The sequence below is a fragment of the Anguilla rostrata genome, chromosome 11 (genome assembly GCF_018555375.3).
Source record: "Anguilla rostrata isolate EN2019 chromosome 11, ASM1855537v3, whole genome shotgun sequence".
Lineage (NCBI taxonomy): Eukaryota > Metazoa > Chordata > Actinopteri > Anguilliformes > Anguillidae > Anguilla > Anguilla rostrata.
In genome coordinates this window covers 12,186,223-12,212,862 of record NC_057943.1, presented here as the reverse complement: position 1 = coordinate 12,212,862, position 26,640 = coordinate 12,186,223, and the positions used below count along the sequence as shown (strand labels likewise).

The window sequence follows — 26,640 nt, the reverse complement described above, 5'->3', positions numbered from 1 at the left end:
ACCCTCCACTGGAGGCATAGTAAATATTCTTCATGAGAGAGGAGACTGTCACCACAGCACAGCACTTAATCCAAAACAACCCCATTCCTGTCAACAACTAATGCGGAGGTGTATATCACCACTGGCAGCCACACCGGGAAGCCGGGGGGACAGGCTGTGGGGTTGTCAAGCGGCAGCGAAGTGCCAGGGAAAATGGCTCTCCCTTTACGGGGGCCGGGGTCCTGTCCCACCAGCGCAGATAATGGAGCGCACCACTCACCAGGCCCGTCCATAAACCCGGAGCCGTCCGCCGCCACAAAGAGCTCCCGCGCTCAAGGTTACCGGGAACGCGGGAAAGAACTTTAGAAACGGCATTGTTATCGTTTATTTTTCTCGGAGACCCTTTCCCAGTGAGACTGACTCAACGTTCAATTTTTATACGCATCCCATACTGTGGGGGTACTTACCGAGGCAATTTGAGAGAATGAATGCTTTTAAGATTTCCAAACGTGAGATATTAGAGAGATTAGGCAGGCCCCAGGTGTGATTGGTTTAGGAAAGTCATTGATAATCATGACATACAGGCACAATGGGTGAAGCAGGACAGGACAAATGCAGCAAAAAAAAAAAAAATTTCTATGATGCTCCTCTGGCAGTAACCTAATTTCCCTCTTACCACAGAAACAGGGTTTGCTGTGAGGCACAGACTAAATGGCCAGGCTAAATGGCCATCTGGAAAAGGTTTATTTTCCCTGCATTACTAACATTTCAGTCAGTAAGGTGCCGTTATTAATCGTAATCTGCAAAGATCCCAGGGATATGGCCATTTTATGACAGAGACAGAAGGCCCACCTCTGCAGACAGCATCTCGATTCCCCTTCCACTCCAACCCCATAGCACTGCCATCTTTTAGACCAATAGAGGTTGTGGTATGTTTATAGTCTTTGGTTAGAATTTTATGGTTTTATATTTCTCTTAGTGCTCATGATGAATGTAATCCGTATTTATTTTGTTTTTGTAATTTAGGTCTTGGTTAGCATAATTCATGTGCACTAGTGCATTATGCGATGTTTCATCTTCACTCCCTGGCCTGGGTATGCTGTTAGCTAAGCCTGACACTATTGCTCATATTAATCAGGTGAATGCACTTACGTTTTTTCCTATGTTGTGAGCAACTCTGGATAAAAGCATCCACTAAAGCAATGTAACATAATGCAATGTAAAATGGCCATATCAGTCATTGGAAGGAAAATGAAAATTGGTTATTTTATGCGGTGCCAATGCACCAACTCAAAGGTCCATTTCACCGCTCCGTGCTCCTGTACTACAGGAGGAAAAGAGATGGGATCAGAAACATTCACAGTGGCTGCGATATTTTTTTTTTAAATTGTCCTCAATCTTCAAAATGTGAATCTCTAAATGGATGTAAAGGGTCATGGCTCAAATAATGGTACTTGTGTAAGATACTGACCATTAATATCAGACTTTAACAGCCCAATTTAAAAATGTAGGGTCTGGCTCCAAGTTCATATGAATTTATTTATATGAACTTAAAGTAAGACACTACATTTGTAATACAATAGAAATGTAATATATTACATTTGTTCATTTTTAACACAGAATCCTTCACTATACTGAAGCTGTTTTCCATCTCAAATGAAATTGCTGGATTCTTTATGTCAAAAAATAAGGCCACTGCAGTAATTTATTCAAGAGTATTATCTAGGACTAATTTTTATTTTTACAACACACACACACAAACACACACATAATTTAGCATATCTTGTGTGTTCTGTCTTCTCTGAAGTTATTATTTCATTCCCTTTCGTACCTCAGGAATAGAACAAAAATAAAACAAAATAAAGCGATCTATTCCACTTGGGGTTCACGTCAGCTACCCAACAGTCCCTGGTTTTATATGGCATATTAAGAAATCTGTGTATTTTACAAGCCTGTGTGTGTCATTTCCATTATGTTTGTTTTCCACTCCATCTTCTGTTGTTTTTCTCAAATGTTTCCTGATCGTCCTTCCCCAGGGATGAAGCAAAAATTTCCCCCATCAAACAGGCTATGAATTTTATGTCATCCCTCATCCCCATCCCAAAAATTCCCTCTGGAAACTGCTGTTGGTTTTGCAATATTTTATGCAGTTCTGTTAATATTTTATCAAAAGAAAAAAAAAGCCGGTGCTTGTAAAATGCAGGCTGGATCCAGGCTGGTGTTCCCAAAATGTGGGCCAGAATCCAGGTTGCCATTTCCCATAAGGTCACCCAAATCAGGGCTGGTGTTCCCAAATTGTTGGTCAAATCTAGGGTCGTGTACCCATTTACACATGAATGAAATTTCTCATTTAGTTCAGTGATTTTGAATTTTGGAAGCTGATGTGACTCCATCCATTCATAGAGTTCTAAAATAAAATGTGCTGCATTGTGTAAAAATCCTGGTTTAACGAGAGGAAATTGCGTGAAAAGAGAAGCCATTCTCTTTTTCAGGGGGAAAAAAGGTTTATGGAAAATAGCCACAGCTTTTGAGAGTAACCTGTAAAGAGTTTTGGATAATAATAACTATGGAACAACTGCTAGGACAAACAGAGCTGAAGGGTAGTGGCAGTAAAGCAATGTCACTACAAACTGGAACAGATCACCTCCATATAAAAGGCTAGAAAAGGAGGTAGAGACAAATACGAGGAATGTTGTAATGCACAAGGAAAAGAACCTGTAGGTTAGAGACACCAGAAGTTCAAAATGTACACACAGTCATCTCCATGCTCCCAGTGTGCGTATGTATGCATGCAGAAAATTCATACTAATGAAAAACAAGTGCCTATCACACATCAAATAGCTTTCTGACACCTTTCTTCCCCCATATTCACCAACCTTTACTTTTCTAGTTATTTTATAAAACTTCGGCAAATATGCAGCAAAATGTGAATATATATATATTTTTTTAATAGCTTCCACCCTGGCAGTGTCGAAGTTAACAGGCAGCTGAAGCTCCCGTCACATGTCGGGGGGGAGATTTTATCTTCCCAGCTGTGCCAGGTGCTAGAACCTCTGATAGTCACCAGTCATCAATGTGCCAGATGTCACCCTACCTCATTCAGTTGAGGTTTGACATGGGAGAGCTGGTCAGTTTCCAGCAGTGGAGCCATCAATTATATACCAACTGAACAAGGTGGCCAAGAGCATGCAGGTGCATATGAAATATTAATCAATTCGATATATAAACATTTATTCATAGGTGAATGTGGAAATTGCAGAGTACAAAAAAAAAATGAATTCACCAGGTTGAATCAAAGTTTTCCTTTGGAGATTCGCACAAATTGATGATTACTCTCTATTTCAGCCAAACAGCCAAATTCTCCATCAGTTCTATATAGCCTAGGTTAAGACATGTTTGCAGGGCTATAGCCTACAGACATGAAAATAAGACATTTCAGCAGTGGATTTGGCGGTTACACGTTTTGGTGAAGGGCACCTGGGAATACTGTTAAAAATTGTCCATGATTTAATTCAAATACAAATTTTAAACCTTATATTTTAATTTATTTTTAGTACATTTGTTTTTAATCCATTTAATTTTTTTCAATAACCTAGTCCTGCTGCGAACCATTTGTTTTGAATAGCTTGTGTTTAACATTTTTGAACCAGGTGATATATAACTGCACTTCTTATGTCTGTAGGCTACTTCCCACACTTTAAAAAACAGACATAGTGCAACGCTATATAAACGCTACCTCCACACCAAATGCAGTATGTGACGATGTGAGGTAAGTAGAGCAGATACGAATCAGAAAAGGAGAAGAGAGAGAGAAAGGAGGCACAAAGGAAAAGAAAGAAATCCCCATGCAGCCACCCCCTGAGTGGCCAGCTTTGTCGGGTCCGGACAAAGAGGAGTCATTTTGTTCCCAGGCCAACCCCAGCCCATCCCAGCAAGAACACAGTCATGAAATACAATAGATGCCAAATATGACTGCATTTGTCCCAAATAAAAAAATGGATAAAGAAAAAAAAAAAGGAACTCCTTCAACTATTCCTCCCTTAATAAGTTTGTTCTTGTTTTTCAGCTTAACAGCACATTAAATGATACTTTGTATAGAACTACTGAATGTACAGTACATTAATATAATGTTTATATATAATGTTTTAATTTATAATACAATTATGTGTATATTGTATAAATTAAATGTTTGAGTATGTAATGTAGTGTCACATATATAGTTTTGAGAATATACACATGAGAAACTGTACGAGTTTGATATAAATCTCAAGTATTAAAACTAATTTTTGCACGTACCTATAATAATATCCCCGGTACAGGAAAAGTCATAATGCAATTAAATCCACAGTGTAAAGATATAATAAGCAATTCATGACATTTGTTCAGTGCTTTCAGTCCGCCGTGTGCAGCGCACGGAGCAGCAGCTTCAGCTCAGCTTAGCGGACGTCGACGCCGCAGCAAAGCTCCTTCCCTGGCCGTGTAGACTTCGCTATCAGAGCGGTGCAGCGCGCGCGGGCCGCGGCGTAGGTTTCGGCGGGGCCCGCGTGCTGAATGGGTTCGTCCGCGGCCGCGATGCCCCACAGCCGTCTCCTCGAGCCGGTTATAATGGCCGCTGTCACGGAGGGGTTATCACCGTCAGGCTCCTTTTAATTGCCGCTCCATAATGGGACGGGGGAGCGGAGCCGCGAAACACCCGGCAGGCACAATCGGGCACGCGTAACGATGACAAGTGGACGTCTCTCCGCTCGCGCTCCTTAACAGCCGGCCCCGCGCGCCAATTCGGGATCACATAAAGGGGTCGGGAGCCGCTAAACGAATCGTGCAACCACACGCGCGCAGACCCCCCCCCACCCCACCCCCACCCCCGCCATTGTGCCGCTAAAGACAGAGCCATTATTAATGCGCGAGATCACTGACACCGCTGGGGCGAGTTTTAACAGTTACTGCATGTTAGGCTTCACAGTTTAGGCACGTGTGTGTGTGTGTGTGTGTACTGTTTCCAATTTCCAAGCTTTGGTTGGGAGGGAATGGCTGTCCCTTTTGGGTCAAAGCTAAAATAAACAGAAAAGGTTTGTTTGTGGGGATACTGAGTTTGGATAAATTCCTTCTGTTACCCTGCACTTTTCCAAATATATTCCTACAGAACTCTCTGTCCACGAGTCAGAAACCACAGCACTGTTAGAAATGGAGTGATCTAACGATGACTTCCCCTCCCATGAATCATCTGAGCCATGGACACGCGAGAAGAAATGCTACTCGAAAGGAAAGCCAGACGATTTATCAAGTGTCAGACAGCAGTTTCAGCAACACAGCTTCCATTAAAAGGTGATAATAAATAAAACTCATCCAACTTCTGACAAAAATTAGTTTTTTTTTTGCCATTTTCTCCATCGCCCCTCATTAGGTATTTGTAAGTGATGGTACATTTCCCTCTGTCAATATTATGGTAATTTAAGTTACTAGTTTAAAATTTCTATTTTATTTTGTAATTCACTAGTTTTACTGAAGTCAAAATGGACAGATTGGGCACGCAATGTGTCAACAGTTATGTTAAACAGCACTGCAGTAAGTCTTGTTGCCTCTTTGACAACAATGCCAACTAAGAATATGCCGAAGAATATTTTGAATGATGCCAAGCCTTTAATCTCTTGTCTGAGGCTCAGCTATCACAGTAGGTTGTCTTATATCTTAGCTGCATATATCTTTTTGATGGTCAAATCACTGGCGAGCAAAGATGCTCACAAGGAGCTCCACTGCCACTGAATTGTAAATCTAAAGTTTGGTGATTATCATGTATGACCAGTATGTGCAAACCATGCCATTCTTTATTTATACTTTGTGTTATTGAACATATTTGAAGAGTACAGTTTCAGTATATTTTAGCCTCAGTTTATCCTTTGAAGACACCATTCCTATTTGCTATATTTGCTATATTTTTGTATATAGTAACTTGTGCAAATATAGTTTGGCACTTCTGTTGGTTTTCAATATTCAAGACAATAAAGCAAGACAATATTGCAAGCACTCACGTACATTTCCAAAAAATGATCCAGGAAACAAATAAATGCTTTCAGTAATAACTCTAATACTAGCAATTCACAGCAGGTAGGTCACAAAAATAAAACCTTATAAACTTATTGGCAATACAGTTGTCTAATTGTAACAAGGACCAAAAGGTTGGCTTTCTCCAAAATCAAACCCCTCAAGAAGCATGGAAATTCATAATCTGTTCCTTTTGAAATATACGTTCTACAATTTATTCTGATCACCCACTAGAGATGTTCAGTTTTTGTCTAATTAGGCAGCTCATTCTTAGTTATAACTCTACCAGCTATCCAGGCTTTAAGAGCACATGTAAAAATCAAAAAAAGTGGTTTGAACATCCATGTCCAGCTGTGACTCAATGGTTTTGACTTTATTCTTTGATGCCAAGTATCCTGAAAGACTCATTTTTAACAGAAGATTAACAGCAAGCACTTCTGTTTGCGTTGACATACTGCATGGAACCCACTGTGTACCTGGTCGGAAATTTTTCCTTGTGATTGCTTAGACATCTGTCAGGGGTACACTCTGAGACAATAAGAGTTGGTTGTATTTTCCCCAGGTTCCTGAAGCAAAGCAGCGAGTTTTACTAGCAATTGTAATTAGATAGACGATTTACTGGTTTCATTTACCGGTTTCATTACTTGAATATCACTGAATACGAATCCGTAGCAAGAATTTATGCATACGCTGCATATATTATAAATGAATTAATATGGAACACAGGTTTGTGGCTAATGCAATTATACAAATGATCTGAATAACCTCATAACCCTGCCCTACTTGAATTGAAACACTGCACATATGCAGTGTTAGCATTCTCTCCTGATGTTCTTCCCCTTTTCAAAACATAGAACAACATTTTTTTTTTGGGGGGGGGGGGGGGGGGGGGGTGGTTGGTGATTATCAGAGCTCTTTGTTTTAAAAACAGTCCAGAAGTTTGTTTTGTGTATAACACTTACACCTGGTGGTAAATCGTGTGTAGAGAAAGAAATAGCGGGAAGTCAGAGAGAGACCTTTGCATTTGATAGGTAGAAGCAAGGAGGTTATAGGAAAAGGAATTTGACAAAGCGATAAACCTCAGAAAGAATACAAAGGAAAACTGAGTACAGAGTTCGTGTTCGAGTGAGCTCTGGGTATTAGACAGGAACCGCTGTATTCCTGATTCCAGACCAGCAGGGCGTTACTGTCATCCAGATGAGAAATTACAAGGGCTTGTACACAAAGCTGCGAAGCCTCTTGGGTGAGAGGGGGGCAAGCTTCTCCTGCGGCTGCATAGGGACAACCTGCAGTATCGGGTGGTTGCTGCAGTGCGTCTCAAGAAGCTCAGCTTGTCCTCCAGGGCCACACAAGATTTTAGCTAAGCAGTGGGGAGCCGGGGTGGGGACACAGCAGAGCCACTGACAGTGATTGAAGCATCAATCCACAATAAAACCCTTTACAGGTAGGAACAAGAGTCATTTTCCCCAGGTTGAGCTTCAGGTGGTCGGAGGACATTCAGGTTGCAATGTCAGCCAGGCACACAGAGATTTGTGCCCCTTTCTTTCTTTCGCAATTCAAATGCTTCACTGGCGTATAGCACAAAATGGGTTAAATGAAGGGCCTGTTCCATTGCTCACAAGTGCAGTTCATGTACTTAGCCAAGTGGCTACTTTGTGTTATGCATTTCCACAGTGCAGAAGTAGGCATGAAGACAGTAGGCAAGTGTGCGGAGGATTTTCCCCTGTACATTGGGGCACTCATATTGAGAGATCAGAGAAAGGCACAAATGGCTGACTTGACAGACCTGAATATTCCGAAGAGCTGCATCAAAACAGCACTGTGCTGTGCGATTTTGACTGATATACCTCCACCAACGGTTCCCCTCCCACTTTGGCGCATGGCTAGTCAAAAAATGACCAAATGACTCCAGCGCATCAAAATCCAAAAAGAACATACCATTTTGCCAGTACGACAGCTCGCACCAGGCAATGAACCAGTCAGACAATAGACCGCAAAGTGTACAAAACAATGTTCTTCTGCCTAATGGTCCTTCTCCACGTGAAAAAAAAGTATGTCAGCAAAAATACATCTTAATTAGTCTGCTAAATACAAATGTCACAAAACAATTCATAATTCATATTTCTGTTAGAGATTTCATGACATTCCCTTGTTGGTACCACAATACAGTTTCATGTTGAATAAGATCCTTTTTTGAATAAAACTTTTTTGCTCTGTATCTGAAGGACCACCTAGAGCAAGGCCTAATTATTCATAATGTCGGCTGGCACTTTTCGTATAAATTCTCAGTATGACCTCTGGCAGCTCCTACTGTCACAGAATTTAGTACGAACAGTCCGTACGTTCCATGATATACGACTAGAACTGCACTGCTCCAAAAAGGACCCAGTTAGATATTCAGCTGCATTACCAGTTTAACCCCAACCATCCCAACCATAAACCCATCTGCAAACTAACCCAACATCTCATATAAATTACACAAGGTATATAAGCATGAACTGCTGGTAAGAGCATACTGCTAGAGATCTAATTCTTGTTCATTCTGTTACACTGCCTTTAATTGTGTGTGTTCCTGTGTGTGTGTGTCCATGTGCATGTGAGTGTGTGTGTGTGTGTGTGTGTGCGTATGTGTCCATGTGCGCGCGCGCGTGTGTGTGTCCGTGTGTGTGTGTGTGTGTGTGAGTGTGTGTGAGTGTGTGTGTGTGCATGCGCGCAGGTGCATGTGTGTGGGTAGGAGGAAGAAATAACTTTTCAAACTGTCAGGTCAGCAGTTTCAGTTTGTTCCGCTTATCGGTTTCCACTTTCTAAATATGTCCATGAGCTTCTGGGAAATCCACTGTTGTCCTGTTTGTGAATTTCACATCAAACAGCAGTTGCTCATCCAATATAGACAGGAGCAGACGCCTGGATTGGCTCTTCCCGGAGTTACAGTCTGTGGCCATGATTTGTACAGCTGTACTTCTTATTATAGACCTTGAACCGCATTGCCATTTTCACACAGCTCACAACTAATTCTGTTCTTGTCTTGGGTTGGGGGGGAGGGGGGGGGAGAGTTATATTTCACAATCCAGGCTTACACATTTACAACAGAACTTGACTACCCTGACTCTAGCCTGTTGAAAAAGGTTGTGTGGGTGCAAATTCTAAACAAGAACCAATTTATTCCTCAACAATGCAGACCCAGGAGCAATAATATAGGAATTCGGGCATTGGCGTCATCACTTTCCGCAGAGTTACCAGAGAGGAGCTCTCCATCAATCATGGAGTATGTTGGTAGCAACCAATCGAACAAGGCTGATAGCGATTGGTGGACCCTCCCCGCCACGTGACAGGACGAGAACGATAAGGTCGTGACATCGCTGCTTGTTGCTGCAGCATTTGAGTGGGCAGGTTGGCAGCTTCTCGTCGGGAGGGTTGACATTGAGTGAAAAATACACTCAGCCGCTACCTCACCACCCGACCAGCAGCCCCTATTCTACAACGCTTACCATCTAATCACTTATCACCATTGTTGTCCCTGATTGGTGGAGCTCCTCTCTAGTTTCTGACGCCAACGTCCTTCCCCTGGTTTATTATCCCAGGAACAGGCTGTTCTCATTGCATCCTGGCCAACAGGCGTAATGATCCTGGACTGTAGTGTGTTGTGTAACGCCAGGTCCTGGAATTGCGGTGGGGAGAGAAGAAGCCTTGGTTTTGAAGTGCAGCCGTTTTTGCCAGAGGGAAGGTTGAAAGCTGTAGCCCATTCTTGACAAGGAAACCAAGACCACCTTTGATCGACATTTAGCTATTAGACCAAATTAAATGGAAAGTAAAGTATGACACTGAAAATGAACATTACTAATTTACTGGACAGACATCGTACAATAGTAGAATGTGAGGTTTTGAATGAAGAGAGCTGAAAATGAAGCTCCACTCTTCATCAGGCCCCAGTCTAGACCTATATCAGTCCTGGTTTCGAAGAGGCCTCTGCTTAGCCTACAAAGCTTGGTAAACTATTTAGCCCAGTCATTAAGAATTATTTCTGCTTGGAAAAATATATATCCTAGAATCATAACATCATTAACAGGCATTGCATTTAGCTGCACAATCTGTAACCACTGACATATATAGTAATTGTAGTAATCCTGATTTTTATATTTTGTGAAATAAATGTAATGACCAATGTGGCCATATAATAAATCAATGTTGTATATTAAATAAATACCAATACATTTTTAATTATTTGAGCTGTAAACAGTCTTGTAACTACATATTGCCCAAGCAGAACAAAGGCTAGTGATCCAACTCCATTCAGAAAAGCATTACAAATGAAAACAAAACATAGAGCAATGTCCTTATGTCCTCATTATGCTGTGGTTGTGGGCATAGATCCTAAGACACAATGTGCATTTCAAGGAACTCTACACAACAGACTATGAGTCTGAGACATTACTGTCCACTTGTGTCCAGAGAAACATCCTGCCACTCACGCCCCCATGGTCGCTCATGGTGGAATGAGGTCCCCATCGCAATCAGCACAAAAAAAATCACTGCCCATCTCCCACAGCGGACTGATAATTCACTCACACCAATCCAAACTGCTCCCAGGCTTGCCCAGCACTGAATAATAATATAATTACAATAATAAACTTCATAAAGTGGTTTTCATACGCTGGGAGTAGCTTTTCATGCAGTGTGACAAGCTGCATAATTTGTAGAAAATGTGGCTACAGAGAGCGGTAAATGTGTGCAAGTGCAGGCCTTGGTTCATGGAAGGCAGTAAAAGTGAAGAAACAAGAGAGTGTAGCTACTGCTCTGAGGCCAAATCACAGGCAGACAATTTGGCATCCAGGGGCTGTCCCCCCCCCTCTGTCCCCTGGCTGAGTGAGTCTCTGCTCAATATTTTTCAGACAGCTCCAAATTGGGGTGAAAGAATATTGGGCACACACCCCCACACACACGCACATCGCAGCCCTCTCTTTCTCAGTGGCTAACTATAACTGTTCAAGGAAAACACCCTTTGGAACCTTCACTGTTGTGTTGATCTGATTAAATGAACACCCATTATCTACTTGACAAGATTTATGTGAGTGTGCACATGTTTGTGTTTAATGTGTATGACCATGTTGTTGAATGCCTGATCTACTATCCAGCTATACGTATAAAAGATGTAGGGATATTTAACATGCAGGGCCCTATTTCTTGGCAGCGGTGAGGTTGCAGCTGAGGTTGATAAAAGTAAACATCTGTTGAAAAATATGTATAGCATTTTAAATTAATGCAAAGTGCACACAAAAAACAGCACTCTCTCAGCACACACAAAGCTACGCATAGGCCTACTTGTACTAGAGAACCAGAAATGGATTATTAATCAGAAAGATAACTCTGCGAGCCAGTGTCCACATCAAGCCTGCACATAATTCAAGTAGCATTTCACTTTAAGCTCTCTTCAAAAATAACCAAAGGAATGGGGCAAAATGTACAATTCCGAGGGCACTAGATGCACATAACAGCTGATGACCATCTTTATATATTAAAAAAAGAAGATGCCATTACACCATAAACATACAGTGGCATCTGCATAAAACAGGCCTCTGGGGCAGTGAGAATTACTTAGGCCTGAGAGCTTAGCCCCCTGCTGCATCCCTTGGGCCTCTGTTGCAGCTTAACTGATTGTTAAGCCAATTATCTCACACGGCGCACATCGCTTGTCTCACATAAGTAGGAAAGGGTCAGTTATTATCATTCTAGTGGGGGTAGATCAGGTCCATCGGAGCAAGACCGAGGAGGTTAATTTCCTCCAAGAAAACGTCCCACGGCCACAGCCATACCCTGGCTTTTCAGCTGACTAAACTCTTCTCAGCAGTTCTGCCTTTGTTTCTTTTTCACATGAGATTGGAAGCTTTTGTGGAGTTTTTTTGCAGCACGTGGGCATTAATATAAATGATTTCAAGCGACTTTCCTCCCCCCCCCCCCCCTTTTCCTTTTTGCTCTTCTGCAACAGCAACACAAATAACACTGACTCCCCACCTTTGAAACAAATTGACATACAAGCTCACCTTGTGCATGTGCCGTTGAGAACACAGTACACCTTACAACACTGAGGCTAGCTCCACTGCAACCTTGCATGAGACACAAGCAGAAAGGAAGAACATGTAGCCTGAAGATATTTGCTTTTCAAATAATTTTGTGGTTCCAGCAGTTAATCTTATCTCATCCAATATCTACAGTATTGTGGGAGCCCATATGATTTTAGGTTACCACCTTCTTATTTTTCCCCAGACAGCTCTCAGGGGTTCGAGTAGCAAATACCCTCTGCATTCAAACCTGCCATCTCGGATGCCAACGTTATCTCCGGCAACAACCACAGCAGTCAATGTTAATACTCTCATAGCGGATTGCAAATGAAGGTCAGCTTTCCTGAGGCAGTAAAAACACACGCAGTTATGTGTTATGCAATTGCACCTAGCCTTGCCACATCTCACAAGGTAGTTCAAGTAGTACATTTATCAGGACACACTCTGACTAAATTCCACAGCTTTGATCGAGACTATTCTTTAAGTTACTTCTACTGTTCACAATAAATAGCTGATTAACTCACTGTTTTCCTCAAAAACTTTTTGTTTTTCAAAATGTACATTTTCAAAATGTACACCCCTATGTGTATCGGGATTTGAGTTATATTGTGACCCCCATATCTCTACACATTGTATTGTGACCCAAATGAGAGGCCCCCCACAAAGAACCAGCTACAGACCTCACTTTTCATGTACACTAAATGAAGGTGCATCAATTTGATAAATGCAAACTAATAGGCCGCTTGTGATGTTTTGTGCCGAATGATGGTTTTGCATGCTTTTCACCTGGTCTAAATGCTCACTAAATGTGATAAAGTCAGCAATACACAGAATCTCTCTCTCAATTCAATTCAAAAAGCTTCACTGGCATGGCATATTTCAGTACATGTGTTGCCAAACCTTAACAAAACACATTACAATGTGTCAACAATTATCAAGAAATGAACACTGAAGAAATATGAACTAAAGATTCTTAGATGAAGAATAAATATTAATAAAACAACGAATGAAAATTCATCATAATTTATTAACTTTAAGGGTCACAACTGTCCCCCAGGCTATAGCAGGCAGCTACATACTGTTGAACTTTGGCAGCACCTTTCCTCTCACAGGAGAATTAGATTTTTAAGTGATTCAGGCAGGTTTGGTATGTTTGGGACTTGTTTTGTGAGTTTTTTGGAAAAAATGTTTTTATTTTTTCTGTATTTCCACTTTATGGGAAACATCAAGGATGTTTATTTTTCATCCAATAAAAAGTGAGCAGACATTTCTTCAGTTCATTACATTTTGTTATACATCAATGCCCGGATTAATTTGCCCTTTAAATCAATATTTGTCCGGCTTTGACAAGTCTGCACATTTGGTGATTATTGAAGTCATCAAACTATGTTTGTGAAGAAAAGGAAACATTGCATTTATTTGCAAGTGAAAGGTAAGGACAGAGGTTGACAGATATTATATACATACACATACATATATATATATATATATATACGTACACAGACCTTAGGTTCAGGCTTAACAAAATCATCTGTTTGGAACACCAAAGAGCCCAAACAATAGAAATTGTCAAAAATTGTATATATGCATGATAATCCCCAAAACTTTCTTTGCTACAATCAACATGTAATATAATAATATGGTTGAAAACGAATGTGACAAAACCACAAATTAAACAAGACATCAATATCATGTTTGGTTCATGCATGCTGATCACATTTTCCCCTGTCCACAGAAAAGAGACCAAGGTCAAAATGCCATGACTGGAACATTATCTCAAAAGACAACTTTTCTTTAAAGTGTATCTGCACTGGATTCCCAAGAAAGGCAGTGTTTGCAGAGCCTTTTTCATACCCCGCCTAATTAAATCTCCGTTTGCTCATCTGCACACTGTAGCGCAAGATAATTCAATCGTCCGCTCGGAAGATCCGCTGCCCTGCTCCTGAAGCCCACCTGGCTCAGGTTTGTTATTCCTTAGACAACACATTCAGCATAATAACAAAAGGCACAGATTCAATCGAAAACGCATCCTTTGAATTACAAAGAAAATGTCAATGGTACTTTTTTTTTTTGGTACCAAATGCAAACGATTATTTTCAATAATGTGAGTGATCACTGTACTGCAAGCAAATAATAGCACACACCAAATTTCCTGTCAACCTGCCCTGTCCATAAATATTATTTGTAACAAAAAATGCCTGTGCTGATTGCTCAACCACCATCTCACCTCCTGGCTATAAATGCAAAAGACATGCTAGCTACAGCAGCTGGAGAACTACACTAAAAAAGGCTTTGCAGAGCAGCACCAAGTAACATACTCAAGTGCACAACAGCACCGCACCACCAGGGATTTGAACATGCAACCACCGTTCCCTGGCAATTGCGCTACACTGCTTCCCTTCAGTAAATGCAGTCTCGTTCAGGTAATGAGCATGCAAATTGCTCACATGCTCTCACACGTGTGCGAGGCAAGCTTCGTTATCAGCGCTTGCTCAACACAGACACAATTACAAAAACAGAGTGCAAGCTCTTCTCTGGAGATACTTCTAATGACATCCATTCAAAATGAACATCGAGAAGGATTTAATGAAATATGAAACTCACGTAACAACCAAGGAATAGTGCTGATAATTACTTGTGACAATATAGGTTAATAACCCCCACAGTGAAACCATGCAACCTTCTAAACTGCTTTGCTGACTACAGATCAGGAAGCACCTTCAACTCCTATATGTAAGCTAAAACAAGCACTTCATCAGTCTGCTAAAAGGATTAACACACACACACACACACACACACACACACACACACACACAACACACCACACACATATATATATATATATATATATATATATATATATATATTAGTTTTTAAAAACAAACCTAAAATAGAGACAAATAACAAACCAAAGATCTTTTAATTTATACCTACAATAACACAAAAAGAATACTTTTACTTAAAAACGGGGTGTGAGGGAGGTGGAGGGGTAATTAAATTGAGTGAAATCTTATCTACCTTAGGTTTTTTTTTTAAATCCCAGGTAGCCTAATACTTTTAGCCCATAATGCAAGTAAACCAGGCACTAAAGTTGCAAGAAATATGGCAAAGAAGAATGAGTCATGTTTAGACGTGCGGGGTCAAGCAAACATTGTGGCAAAAAGGTTCCCAATGAGAAATTGCAAGAAACTTAAGATTTCCAGGTGCAGTGTTCAGTACACATTCAGAAGGTTCCAGCTGATGGGCAGTAATGTTAACAGGAAAAGGCCAGGAAGATGTATATATATATATAAATATAGGCTATGATTTACAAATACATTACTGATTATCGTGTACATGGGTGCACATACTGTATATGATGCGTGCATAATCAACATTTATAAATAAGGTTTGCAAACTTTTCCTCCTGAATCCCTGTAGTAACCCAAGCCTAACCAAAACCTAATGAGAGGAGCACTGGAGGTAGCAGGCTATGGGCTACAGGCGATTCCCTCCCCCTTACCGTCTTTCCTTCCGAAGGACGCGATTTCTGCGCACTTGGACGTCGCGGAGAGACCGGTCAAGTAGTCAGGACTCTTGGTGGTAGTTTACGTTTGTTAGTTGGCAGATGTTTGCAAAACAAAAAATAAAAGAAAAGCGCATGGATGCAGGACATTGGGAAGAAAGCTGTTCGGAACTCAGCAATAAATACAAGAGCGAAACTCTTACAATGATATAGGATAAAATGCACCACTGAGAAACAATGTCTACAACTTGCCGCCGTCGCCTTTCTAGTTATTCGCCGCAGAACCGGGTTCACTGCGTCTGCTTGTTATTTTAAATCCACCCGCCATAACCCTTCCTCTCCCTTCATTGCAGCATTTGCGCCACCTGCAAGTAAAGGAAGGAGCCGCCCGCATTTGACGTCACTATCACCCAATGTCAAAATAACGGCAGGGATACGATGAACACTTACGCTTGACTTTGACGAACATTTAAAATAAATGATTATTATGTATTTCTTCACGAATGCAGTTTGGCGAAATGTTTTCAGATTACTTTCTGACCATCCACGAACCAAGTAGTTCTTGATAAATAAAAAAGACATACACTTCAGAACCAAGTGGAATAATAAACTTCTGCTTATGCCTTCATATACCACATATATGAGGGACGCTCAAGATATTCTGTTTGCGTTTTGGAGGTCGTGCACCTTTCTTCGTACAGGTTGCTTTACTCACTTATTTTGGCCACCGATCCACAGCTGCTGTGTGGATGTCTTAGTATGGCTAAAATCATTCAGAAATATTTCCCTCAGGAGTTCAGTAACCTTGTTTGTGATGCAGGAAAAAAGTCTAGTCAGCAAGACTTTTATTCCATTTCCTGAATAAATATAATTTTGGCCAATATTCAAGCCTGCTCATATTTAGAGCATGCATGTCAACAGGACTCAACTAAATTCTGCTGCCATATTGTCATGTATCTTAATTGTTAAAACTAAGGATAAAAGTTGATTGACTCCTGATCCCAGTTATGGATTGATGTTGACTAATGTCTTGACAAGCATTTCATTGATGCATTGATATATTTACACAATGGTATATGTCCAGAATAGGAGCTCCCATTATATAAATGATCAATGCTCCAATCATATGTATACACACCACTTAAACAAACAGCCAATGGATTTTGTGTATAATTGGCATAATTAAGAGCATTGTCCCTTTCTCCATCTTACAGTAGATGAGATGACAAAAATGAGATTGTATTTACATATCGCTCTAAACAGGGAAACTTTTATCTTCACTAAGAAAAAAGAACAACATTTTTGCTTCAAGAAAAGTACAACTGACATCAAGCAAGTGTATACAAAAATGCATGTCAAAACTGTGACAAAAATATTTGCAGCTATCATCTAGAACATGAAAGTGTATTGCACTGTAAAACCTGTATAAGTATAAGCAGTTGATGTTGGATAGTCTCAGTGGTCAATGTGGGTAAGTTTAAATTATGTATTCAATCACCATTTTATTTTAAAATAAATTGCATAAGTTAAATAATGATGACAATATGATGTTTTGCAGCAACACGAAAGGCTGAACATAATGACATTACATAAAAGTCTGGAACTTTTTATTTTTACAGCCAAGATCAGTAATTGTCTGACATGAAAACCAGACACTGATAAAACTGTGAAAATAAACAAGTGTTCAGATGGGAAGAAGTGGGTAGAGCTGTCAGCTTTTGCATGTACATAAGAATCATTATAACTCATCAGAATTAAACAAAATTAACACGAGATACATTTCCTCAGGAAACCCTGCTGTTTTCAATTTGAAGACTTTTACTCATTGAGTCATTTCTATATGTTTTGTTTGAATTAAATATTATAATTATAATAACCAAGGAATATAAAGAAATCCCAAGGAAATTCCAGAGTGTGTCTTTACCTTAGAGATGTTCAGAGCAGGGACCACTGCTCACTTTAAGAAAAGTCTGGAAGGCGAAGGCATAGCAACCTCTGTTGTGCAGAGCACTTTCACTGAGAAACATGCTTGTCAGGCTGCTTTGAGTTTGCTGAATAAAGGGTGTGGGAATTGGGCTGAGGATTCAGGGGAGAATTCAGGTGACAAAAAGCAAAGTCTGAGCTTTTTTCTTGTTGATACCAAGCAGGAAAAACACAGTGTTAAAATTCAGGAGCAGCAGCTTTTTAAAACATGCACCCTTTGATGCCGCAGTCAAGATTTATTATTTACCTCCATACTGTTCTCTGGAATTCATCCAAATTCTACAGAGGAGGTGGGAGAAGGGGAGGGAGACAGAAAGGAAAAGAAAACAATAGAGACGACTGACTATATTGACAGAACTAGAATGCTAACACTCCAATTTAGAGCAAATAAATTGGCAAAATATTGTCACATGACACAGAGCGAGACACCAGAAAGTGCTTGTACTCGACACAGGTCAAACCAAAAAAGTTGGCTGCACAGAGGCGGTGTTTGAAATGTCCTTTTCAAAAATGCCCTTTAGGCATACAAACTTAGTTTCAAAAATAATTGTAGCAAAAGCTAATGGTCTACAAATGAAGTGAGAGTGGAAATAATTACCCTTTTCAAGGGCAAGTTATTAAATCACACAAATTAGAATTCGTTCAGAACACCATGGGCTATATTTTGAGGATTCAAAGGCAGCCAGAAAATGACATGCAAGCAGACTCAACTCTGAATTAATTTTGGTATCTTGAAGACACTGATGCACCTGATGCAAATGGGCACATAGCGTATCAATGCGGCTTTTCAGCATCTAATGGTGTGAAGGTGCGGCAGAGGTGTGACCATGTACTGGCCAATCAGGCTGCTTTCCACATTCCTCTTTAAATGAATGCATCATTGTGTTTATGTGGTGCACTCTCTCTGCTGATTGTAATTAGCTTCTCTCATATGTGACTGTCCATTTAATCCTAGTCTGTTCTGTGTTGTGTGGTATTTTTTCAATGGGACATTTAATTATATCCCTTTTCTTTTAGAATATGACATAAAAAGTGTTAGGAGAAAATCATTATTCCCCATCATATGGTGGAAACCATCGCTCCACAATCAGCAACATTTATTAGAATCAAGGTGTTAAAAAACAATCATAAAATTTGCTTCGTGTAGTTAAAGCGTATAAACCCTGACCCAAAATTTGTGCCTCCCCTTTACCGCCAGGCTCCGTACAGCTGCCTCCACGGTGCAGAGAAACATTTGTTCGGGACTGTGGGACGCCTTACCCTGAGATGATGAGAACTAATGCATTTCTGCTGTTCTGTAAGCAGAAAGTGCTTAGCCATGCACAATAAATAAGAAGCAATAGCAACGAAATGTTGCTGCGAGGTTTACAGCAACAGCAGGTTGCACACAGACTACGCGCTATTGCTCCCAGGGCTGCTAATAGTATGTTCAGATCCTGCCATATGGAGAAGAGTATTGTAATTATGTTGGATAATTAGTTTGGTAATGCCTTTTTATATTGCTGGGATTACACCGAGTTTCCACTGGCTGTGCATCCGGGCTTGCCAGATCTGAGGCACGAGAGTAGATAATAAAGTCAGGCATTATTGATTATTGATTGCGTGGGAGAGATGAATCGCTGTACCGTGCAAGGAAGACATTGCCCCCTTTTGCCAAAACAACAGAATAACCAAATATGTATATTAGATGATACAGTATGTGAATGTATCTATTGTCTAAAAATAAATGGGTGGTCAGAGAGGCTCTACACGAGGATATGAGTTGATGGGGGAAATCATGAACAGCAATGTGTGTGTGTGTGTGTGTGTGTGTGTATGTGTGTTGCTGCTTACCTTACGAGCAGCAGCTACAACAAAATTCCTTTCTCTGGTGGAGGGGTGGAGGAGCTGAGGGTCTGTTGTGCTGACTAGCGGGAGGTCCTGCTCATAGGGGGAAGTCATTCATAATTTTTATTGGTCATTTTCCTGAAACAAATACCGTACAGTCAGCCATTTATAACACAGGCTCCTACTTCAAGGGGGAGGAGGGGAGAAGCATCACGTGTAATTAAAAAATGTTCATTGGTATTATGTATGACCTGTGGACTCTATTTAAAATTGTTGATTTTTTATTAAGCATCGGGGGAAAGAAGGGAAAGAGTGAATGACCCTCTTCAATGCTCGTCTGCTGTCATGGTTCCTGGGAACAGAGCCAGTGTGCACTCTAAATACATTTCCTGTAAGGCTAACCTGTTCAATCTAATTCTCAGGGCACCAGCACTTCCCAATTCCCAAAATGTTATTCTGCAAGAAATAGGGCCGCTTCTCCTGTTACCCTTGGTTCTGACTTTGGTAGAAAGTTTTGGGATAGTACACACATCCTGCAGCCGGCCTCCGGTACGAGGTGCTGAGGGATTGCCGGCTGTAGTGATTGTACTGCACTGTGGCATACTTTCCCCGCTCATTATGATGATGACACTCGTCCATTCTGGGTTAGAAATCATCGTAACAGTAGTTCTAACAAAGGGGCCGGACCAGCCGTGATTAAAAGTTTAACAAAATTGAGAATTTCAAAGAGGGAATTAAGTGCAAATAAATAAAATCCCAACCAAATATGACTTGGGAGTATTTTTGCCAATGGGTATCAGTATTCATGGCGAAGCACTGTGAAGACTGCAAAATAGTTATCCATCTCTCTCTCTCTTGCTCACTCTCTGCCTCCCTCCCAACTATGACAGATGTAAAAGCCAGCAGCAGACCCTTCTTTCATACATCTTAAGGCAGCACAGCAACACATCATGAATATAATGTTCCTTGGTTCACCTGACACCACTGTGTTGAATTTGTTCAACAGTATGGGCATGAGACAAGTCAGAATCACCATGGCCAGATGGTACACGGGTCTGTTTTTTTTTTTTGCTCTGTGTGTGCGTGTGTGTGTGTGTGTGTGTGTGTGTGTGAGTGTTTCATGAACAGTACCGCGGCGCCCTGGCGTGACTGGGGTACCCTGGCAGCTGGCGGCACCGTAGGAGACGGTGAAGCGGGGCGTGCCGGCCTCTGTTTGGCACGCGGGCGCTGAGCGACGGCGCTGGGAGGGCCAGCTGTGGGCGCAGGATTAGCGAGGCGGCGCGCGCCCCAGGAGCGGCTCACAAACGCGAGGACGAGGGCTTGGCGTGCACCCTCCCAACCCCCCCTCCCCCCAAGACAAGGCTCTGCCGATCCCAAAAATCAGGACTTTATATTGAAATCAGACAATGCTGGGGGACCGGGCAAATCGCACGAGAAGCGTTCAGCCAGAGCAGTTGGCGCCTGCGTTAATGGAATTCATTCACCGGCACTGGGAGGTAAATAGTAAGATTCATTTACTTTTTCAGGAAAGACGGGGGAAAGACAACACTCATTTTTGTTGGTACTCTTTTTTTTGTGAATTTTCATATTTGCACGCTGGCTTGAACATTTTTCCCTTCTCTGGCTTGGTAAATTGCTTTTTCATGAACACCCTCAGGGTGTCCCATGTTAAAATATTCCCACCGCAATATCTGAGAAAAGGCTCTGTGCCCTTCTCTCCTGTTAAATGGCGGTATAGCTGTGAATTAGAGTGTGCCAGTGCGCTCGTATTGTAGGTATGGGTTCCGGGCTGATCCAGCCCTTAAGTACTTGCGTGGGGTATCAGAGAATTAATGTAATTATCTGCCTCTGATGCCATAAAGTCTAAACAGTACAACAAAGGAACATGAGATTTCCCACTGCGGCTACTCGTCCACGCTAATTCCTTTCTGGTCTTTGAAGCAGGGGCCTCACGCAGCCTATTCTTGGCAAATGGATAAATAGACCGATAGGTATTGTAACAGAGCAGGAATGCTGTTTCTCAAGAAGCTCGCATTCAGAGGAACTCGAAGCTATCATAGTAGCTTTAGCTTTAGTCCTTGAACACTAATGTGATCAATGTTTAATGTTTTTGTTAATTAGAACAAAGACGATGCATGAGTGAGTTTTATTTTTTAAATTTAATTAGCGCTTGGTATCAGGCCATTCTTTCAGGCACCAAGGGAAAAAGCATGCATCGACGAGGGTGTGCTTCTATAGTGTGACGGTGCATCAATACCGAGAATCCACTGAAATGGTCCCATTCCTTCCGATAGCCCATCTGGGCATCATTACCGTAAGTTACTCAGTAAATTCCCTGGATGAACTTGACCAAGATAACAATACAATACTAATACTAATTTCCTGAACTGAACTACATTGAGTACGAATTGCAGAGCATGTCATTGTTTATCAATCAGTAAGTTAAAAAAAAAAAAAGTTGCATTTATACAAAAAAAAATGCTGGCTTTGTTGAGTTACGATGTCGTAATTTTCTTATCGAAAAACTGACAGCAGGAGGAGAAAGTCAGCTCAGAGTCTGGGTTTTTCTGCGCCAGGAGTTGTTCTTTGGGGCGGCAGTTTGATCCATCTTCCTCCGTATTGATTAATTGCCAGTTTCTCTTTACCAGCTGACAGAGAGATTTCACTTTCTCTGGTCACAGCCCTGTGCCTGCTCCTGCCTTCCTTGTTAAACTCGTCTACACCTGACGCCGTTGTGATTACAGAACAAGTGAGCACTAAATTAACTTTAAAGCAACATTCCCCTGAAGGTAGACCACTCCTAACTATAGTAGATAATCCCTAACATTATTCAAGGATTACCAGTGGTGCTGCATATTTTCTGTGTGCTTGGGTCTGATGCTATGTCAGTATCCATCTAGCAGTTCCAACAATCCTGTGCAGAGGGGTTCCTTTTTAAAAGTTTCAGAGATAAACTCCAAAGCGTTATTATTACCATATTCAAAGGTAGTGTGACTGGAAAAGAAATCCAAAAGTGTGTGTCATATGGTAATTCTTCGGAAAAAGCCAGAGCAATACCTACAGCTGGCCTGTTTTTTTTTTGTTGTAATTCTCATCATTATTTATTTTTTGCCAAACCCCATTATCCAAAGAAAGCACTTGCAGGGTGTGGCGAGCGGCAGGGTCTGCCATTTTTTTAAATGTTGAAGAATTAATAGAGTTTACCCGCCTCATGTGGTTTATTGGATCTTGACTGGTTGACTGGAAGAGAAAATAAACAAAAAATAAATGAATAAATAAATCCGGCAGACATTTCTGCTTTCCAGGAAGTGCGCTGGGCCAGGGCTGACGTGCCGTACAGGGATGAAAGGCGCTCGCGCGCAGAGAGACGGACATTTACCGCAGCTCCAGTGGGTTAAGCACTTAGCTCAAGGGAGCAACAGCAGGGGCTCATCGGATACTGGGAGTGTGGGGGGGGGGAGTATTCCAAACACGCAGGCGTGCCGGCAACAGGTCTCCAACGCGCGGGCAGCACGCGCTCCCCTCCTCTGCGCCGCTTAATGTCTGCGAGTCGCTTATTAGGAGGCTTTAAGCGGGAGCAGCTGTTTTTGGTAGCAGATAATGAGAGCACTAACAAGAATAGAGAGACCAGCATAATGGGCTAGGCAACATGAAAGGGGCTAACTAACGAGGATCTGCGGAGGGCCGCGCGCGTCTCCCTCCCCTGATGAGCGGCACGGCGGCGGCGGCGGCGGCTGATTTCTGGTTCTGCGCCGCTAATGATTCCCGCTCGCGCTCTCCACAAAGGTGCTGATGACTGCATAATGCTGGTGAAGAGCGCGTGATTAGCCTTTCATTAATCCAGAAAAGGGCTGCGCGTGCATTCCATCCTCCTGTGGGTTCGAATTTAACAAGTGTTCCGGATGTTGGTTTTTTTTTTGTAAACCTCCCACAGATTTATTTATTTATTTTGTTGCATAAGCTATGGCTCTATAAAAAAATAAAAATGATAAAAATCTAATGTGAAGTTAACTAGCAGTCTTCAAGCAGAAATGTATTGCAAATTCACTAAAGGAACTGACTCTGGTATCTATATAAGACGTCTTGTTTTATTTTACAGCAAAGTGACACAGTGGAAAGTGTACCTTTAACAGTAAGTACCTGTAGCTCCAGACTTAGAGTCCAGAGTGCTCAGCCTGCTTTTCCCTCATAGACCCACCCTTTCTCATAGCTCGTGGAAGAAGCTGGAAAGGAATAAATGTCCTTTTTTTTCCACACAACGAGGTTCTCTTCTCACAAAATTAAAGACAAACATGGACAGGACATGGTATACTGCCAAAGACAAATCTGTGCCCAGAAACAATTCACAGAGAATACAACATTAATAGTTACACAAACAGTAACGTTAACCCTTATCCGCTTGGTTGCCTTTGAAAGACGTCTGTTCTCCTTGAGGTGTGACTAAGTGGACAATGTTGTTAGTAGCTTTCTACATAGAGGAGAGAGCTGGCAGACTCACGCCCATCACTAAAAGACAACGGATTGGAGGTGTGGCTTTTTAAAAAGACAGAACTTCTAATACATTTTTTTTAACACATTCATTGTGCTTCCATGGATATGGAAAAAAGTCCTTCCACAGCACGGTGATTTCCCAGGTTGAAATCAGCATTCTGTGTAAAAGTTTAATGTTGTGAGTTATGTTGGCTGTGCCTGCCAAACTGAGCCATGCACATATGTGGACGAACATACAAACACAAGCACACACACACACATACACATGCTCACATGCGCTCACAATGAAACGCACGTTTGTGTTCAGCTGGACGTTGTCTGACTTAACGCTCAACAGAGGCCTGTCCAAACAGCACATGGGGGAGGAGCTCCACCCTTACGAGTCTCCCAGCCAGACCGGTGTCACAGACGTCTGTTACAGTGACACACAAGTCCCGCCTCCAGGGGGGGAGGGGCTAGCACCGGGCCCGTAGAGGGCGCTGGCTTCCTCTCAGACAGTCACAGACTCGGTGGCCTCAGACGGTGAGCGGTAGCTGCCACACCATGAGCGTGCTCTCGCTGGACTCTCCGCCCGCTCCCGCGCCCCCGGCCGTCCCCAGCCGCCGGAACCCCCTGCCGCCGGAGATGACGGCGGCTGAGGTCACCCTGTCCCTGCGCACCCCCTCCCGCGCGGAGGGGCGGCCCCGCACCCACACCTCGGGGTCGTCGCTCAGCTCGTAGATGGACCCGTCCTCCGGGCTGTGCTCCAGGGACTCCAGCGAGGAGTCGGAGGCCTCGTCCGGCCGCGCCGTCAGCACCTTCCCCGGGAGCTGGGCGGTGGAGCGCAGCCGGTACTGCAGCAGGACCCCCTTCCCCCGCCGCTCCCGGTGCGGGGAGTCGCTGGGCTGCTGCAGGGACTCCAGGGAGGAGGAGTCCAGGCGCTCCTCCCCCCCGCTGGCCGAGTCCACCCCGTCGGTCATGGAATCCCGCTTCAGCAGCTCCGGCGACAGCACGCTGGACGTGGCCACCAGGAAGTCCACCGAACTGTTGTGAGCATTCAGCGACGTCATTCCCTTTCCTGTCAGAAACACGGAGCATGGATTTTTAGTTCCAGGTAATCAAATGTATTTATTCTACAATACTGTTATCAATGAGCTGTTATAGAATACTTCACAGATCACATCACACCTAATTTTTTTGTCCTTCCTATCAAAGAAATTGCTGTTCTGTTTCAGCTAATCAGTCAATCAATATATCTACCAACCAACCTACAATCAATAATTCATAGTTTTTCCAGGTCGTGCTGGTAACAAAGAATTTTACTTCATAGATTGCATTCCATACAAACAATTAAATTGCTTTCCGGTTGGCTAAATTGTGCAAGGCTATTTAGATTTAATCAATTCATAAATCAATAAATCGATTTTTAATACAGTTCTCCTGCATAGAAATGAATTGCTACAGTGTGCTCCACATAGCGCATAATAAAATAACCAGTTCATGAGATTCCTAAGGGAACGCAACCATATTCTATAAACGGTATAAATGTTTTGCTCAAGGGGATTAAAAAAAGAAAAAAACCCTCAAACTTTCATGAGGAACAAAGTTGAAAATTTTCCTTCAGTCGACTAGTGCCAACCAAAGATAAAACTTTTAAGAGCAAAACCACCTTATCTGTTTGGGTGGAAAATATAATTAAGTTTGAGAAGAAACCGGGTTGTAAAAGAAGCAGAAATTATGCGGTTTTATCAGGTATTAACAGCTGAAGCAGACAAAAAAGCGGAGGACAGCAGGCAGTTTAGATTTAGTTTTACTGCACCTGGAATACACATAACTACACCAAACACGCGCTCTCTCAAATACCCACCCATTAAACCGCTGTCACATTTTACATAATGTGCATTTCATAAGGGAGCTGCTGCAGGGAGCTGTGGCTTTGACATTGTGATAATACATCTTCCTGATGAAGTGCAGTGTTGCAGTTCTTTTGTGACATCACACCCGGCTCAGAAGCATTTAGGTGTTATCAGATAATTGCCCCACTGTTACGTAGGAGTTGCCCTGTGGATCTGACTGAGAGCTGAGACGCCCCGCAGTTGTAACTCAGTTTCATGCCTGAGCTGTTATTCGGGAGATGCCTTGCAATTAAATCTCAATCCCATGGTGTACATGTTACTTAGGAGAACAATTGCTGATGTCAATGATTAGTTAGCACATGCCCTGCAGCTATTTCTGGTTATTTAGGAGATGCCCTGCAGCTATTTCTGGTTATTTAGGAGATGCCCTGCAGCTATTTCTGGTTATTTAGGAGATGCCCTGCAGCTCTTGCTGGTTATTTAGGAGATGCCCTGCAGCTGACATTAGTTATTTAGGAGATTCCCTGCAGCTATTTCTGGTTATTTAGGAGATGCCCTGCAGCTCTTGCTGGTTATTTAGGAGATGCCCTGCAGCTGACATTAGTTATTTAGGAGATGCCCTGAAGCTGTCATTGGTTATTTAGGATATGCCCTGCAGCTGTTACTCATTATTTAGGAGATACCCCACAGCTGTCATTGGTTATTCAGGAGATGCCCTGCAGCTGTTTCTGGTTATTTAGGAGATTCCCTGCAGCTGTTTCTGGTTATTTAGGAGATGCTCTGTGGCTGTTTTTGGCTATTTAGAAGATGCCCTGCAGCTGTCATTGGTTATTTAGCAGATGCCCTGCAGATGTTTCTGGTTATTTAGGCGATGCCCTGCAGCTGTTTCTGGTTATTTAGGAGATGCTCTGTAGCTGTTTCT

General features: G+C 42.1%; 1 protein-coding gene and 1 long non-coding RNA gene across 2 annotated transcripts in view; both read right to left on the bottom strand.

The window, feature by feature from the left end:
• LOC135233952 (uncharacterized) overlaps window positions 1–15,978 on the bottom strand; it is a 49,061-nt gene extending 33,083 nt beyond the window's left edge. The window contains exon 1 of the long non-coding RNA XR_010323994.1: window positions 15,580–15,978. This is a non-coding gene — a long non-coding RNA (uncharacterized LOC135233952). The remainder of the gene's footprint in view (window positions 1–15,579) is intronic.
• A 7,482-nt stretch (window positions 15,979–23,460) lies between these two features.
• Window positions 23,461–26,640, bottom strand: part of arhgef10lb (Rho guanine nucleotide exchange factor (GEF) 10-like b) — a 93,868-nt gene continuing 90,688 nt past the window's right edge. The window contains 1 exon segment of the mRNA XM_064297959.1: window positions 23,461–24,940. Within this exon segment, the coding sequence (XP_064154029.1) occupies window positions 24,399–24,940 (542 nt within the window). The 3' untranslated portion in view covers window positions 23,461–24,398.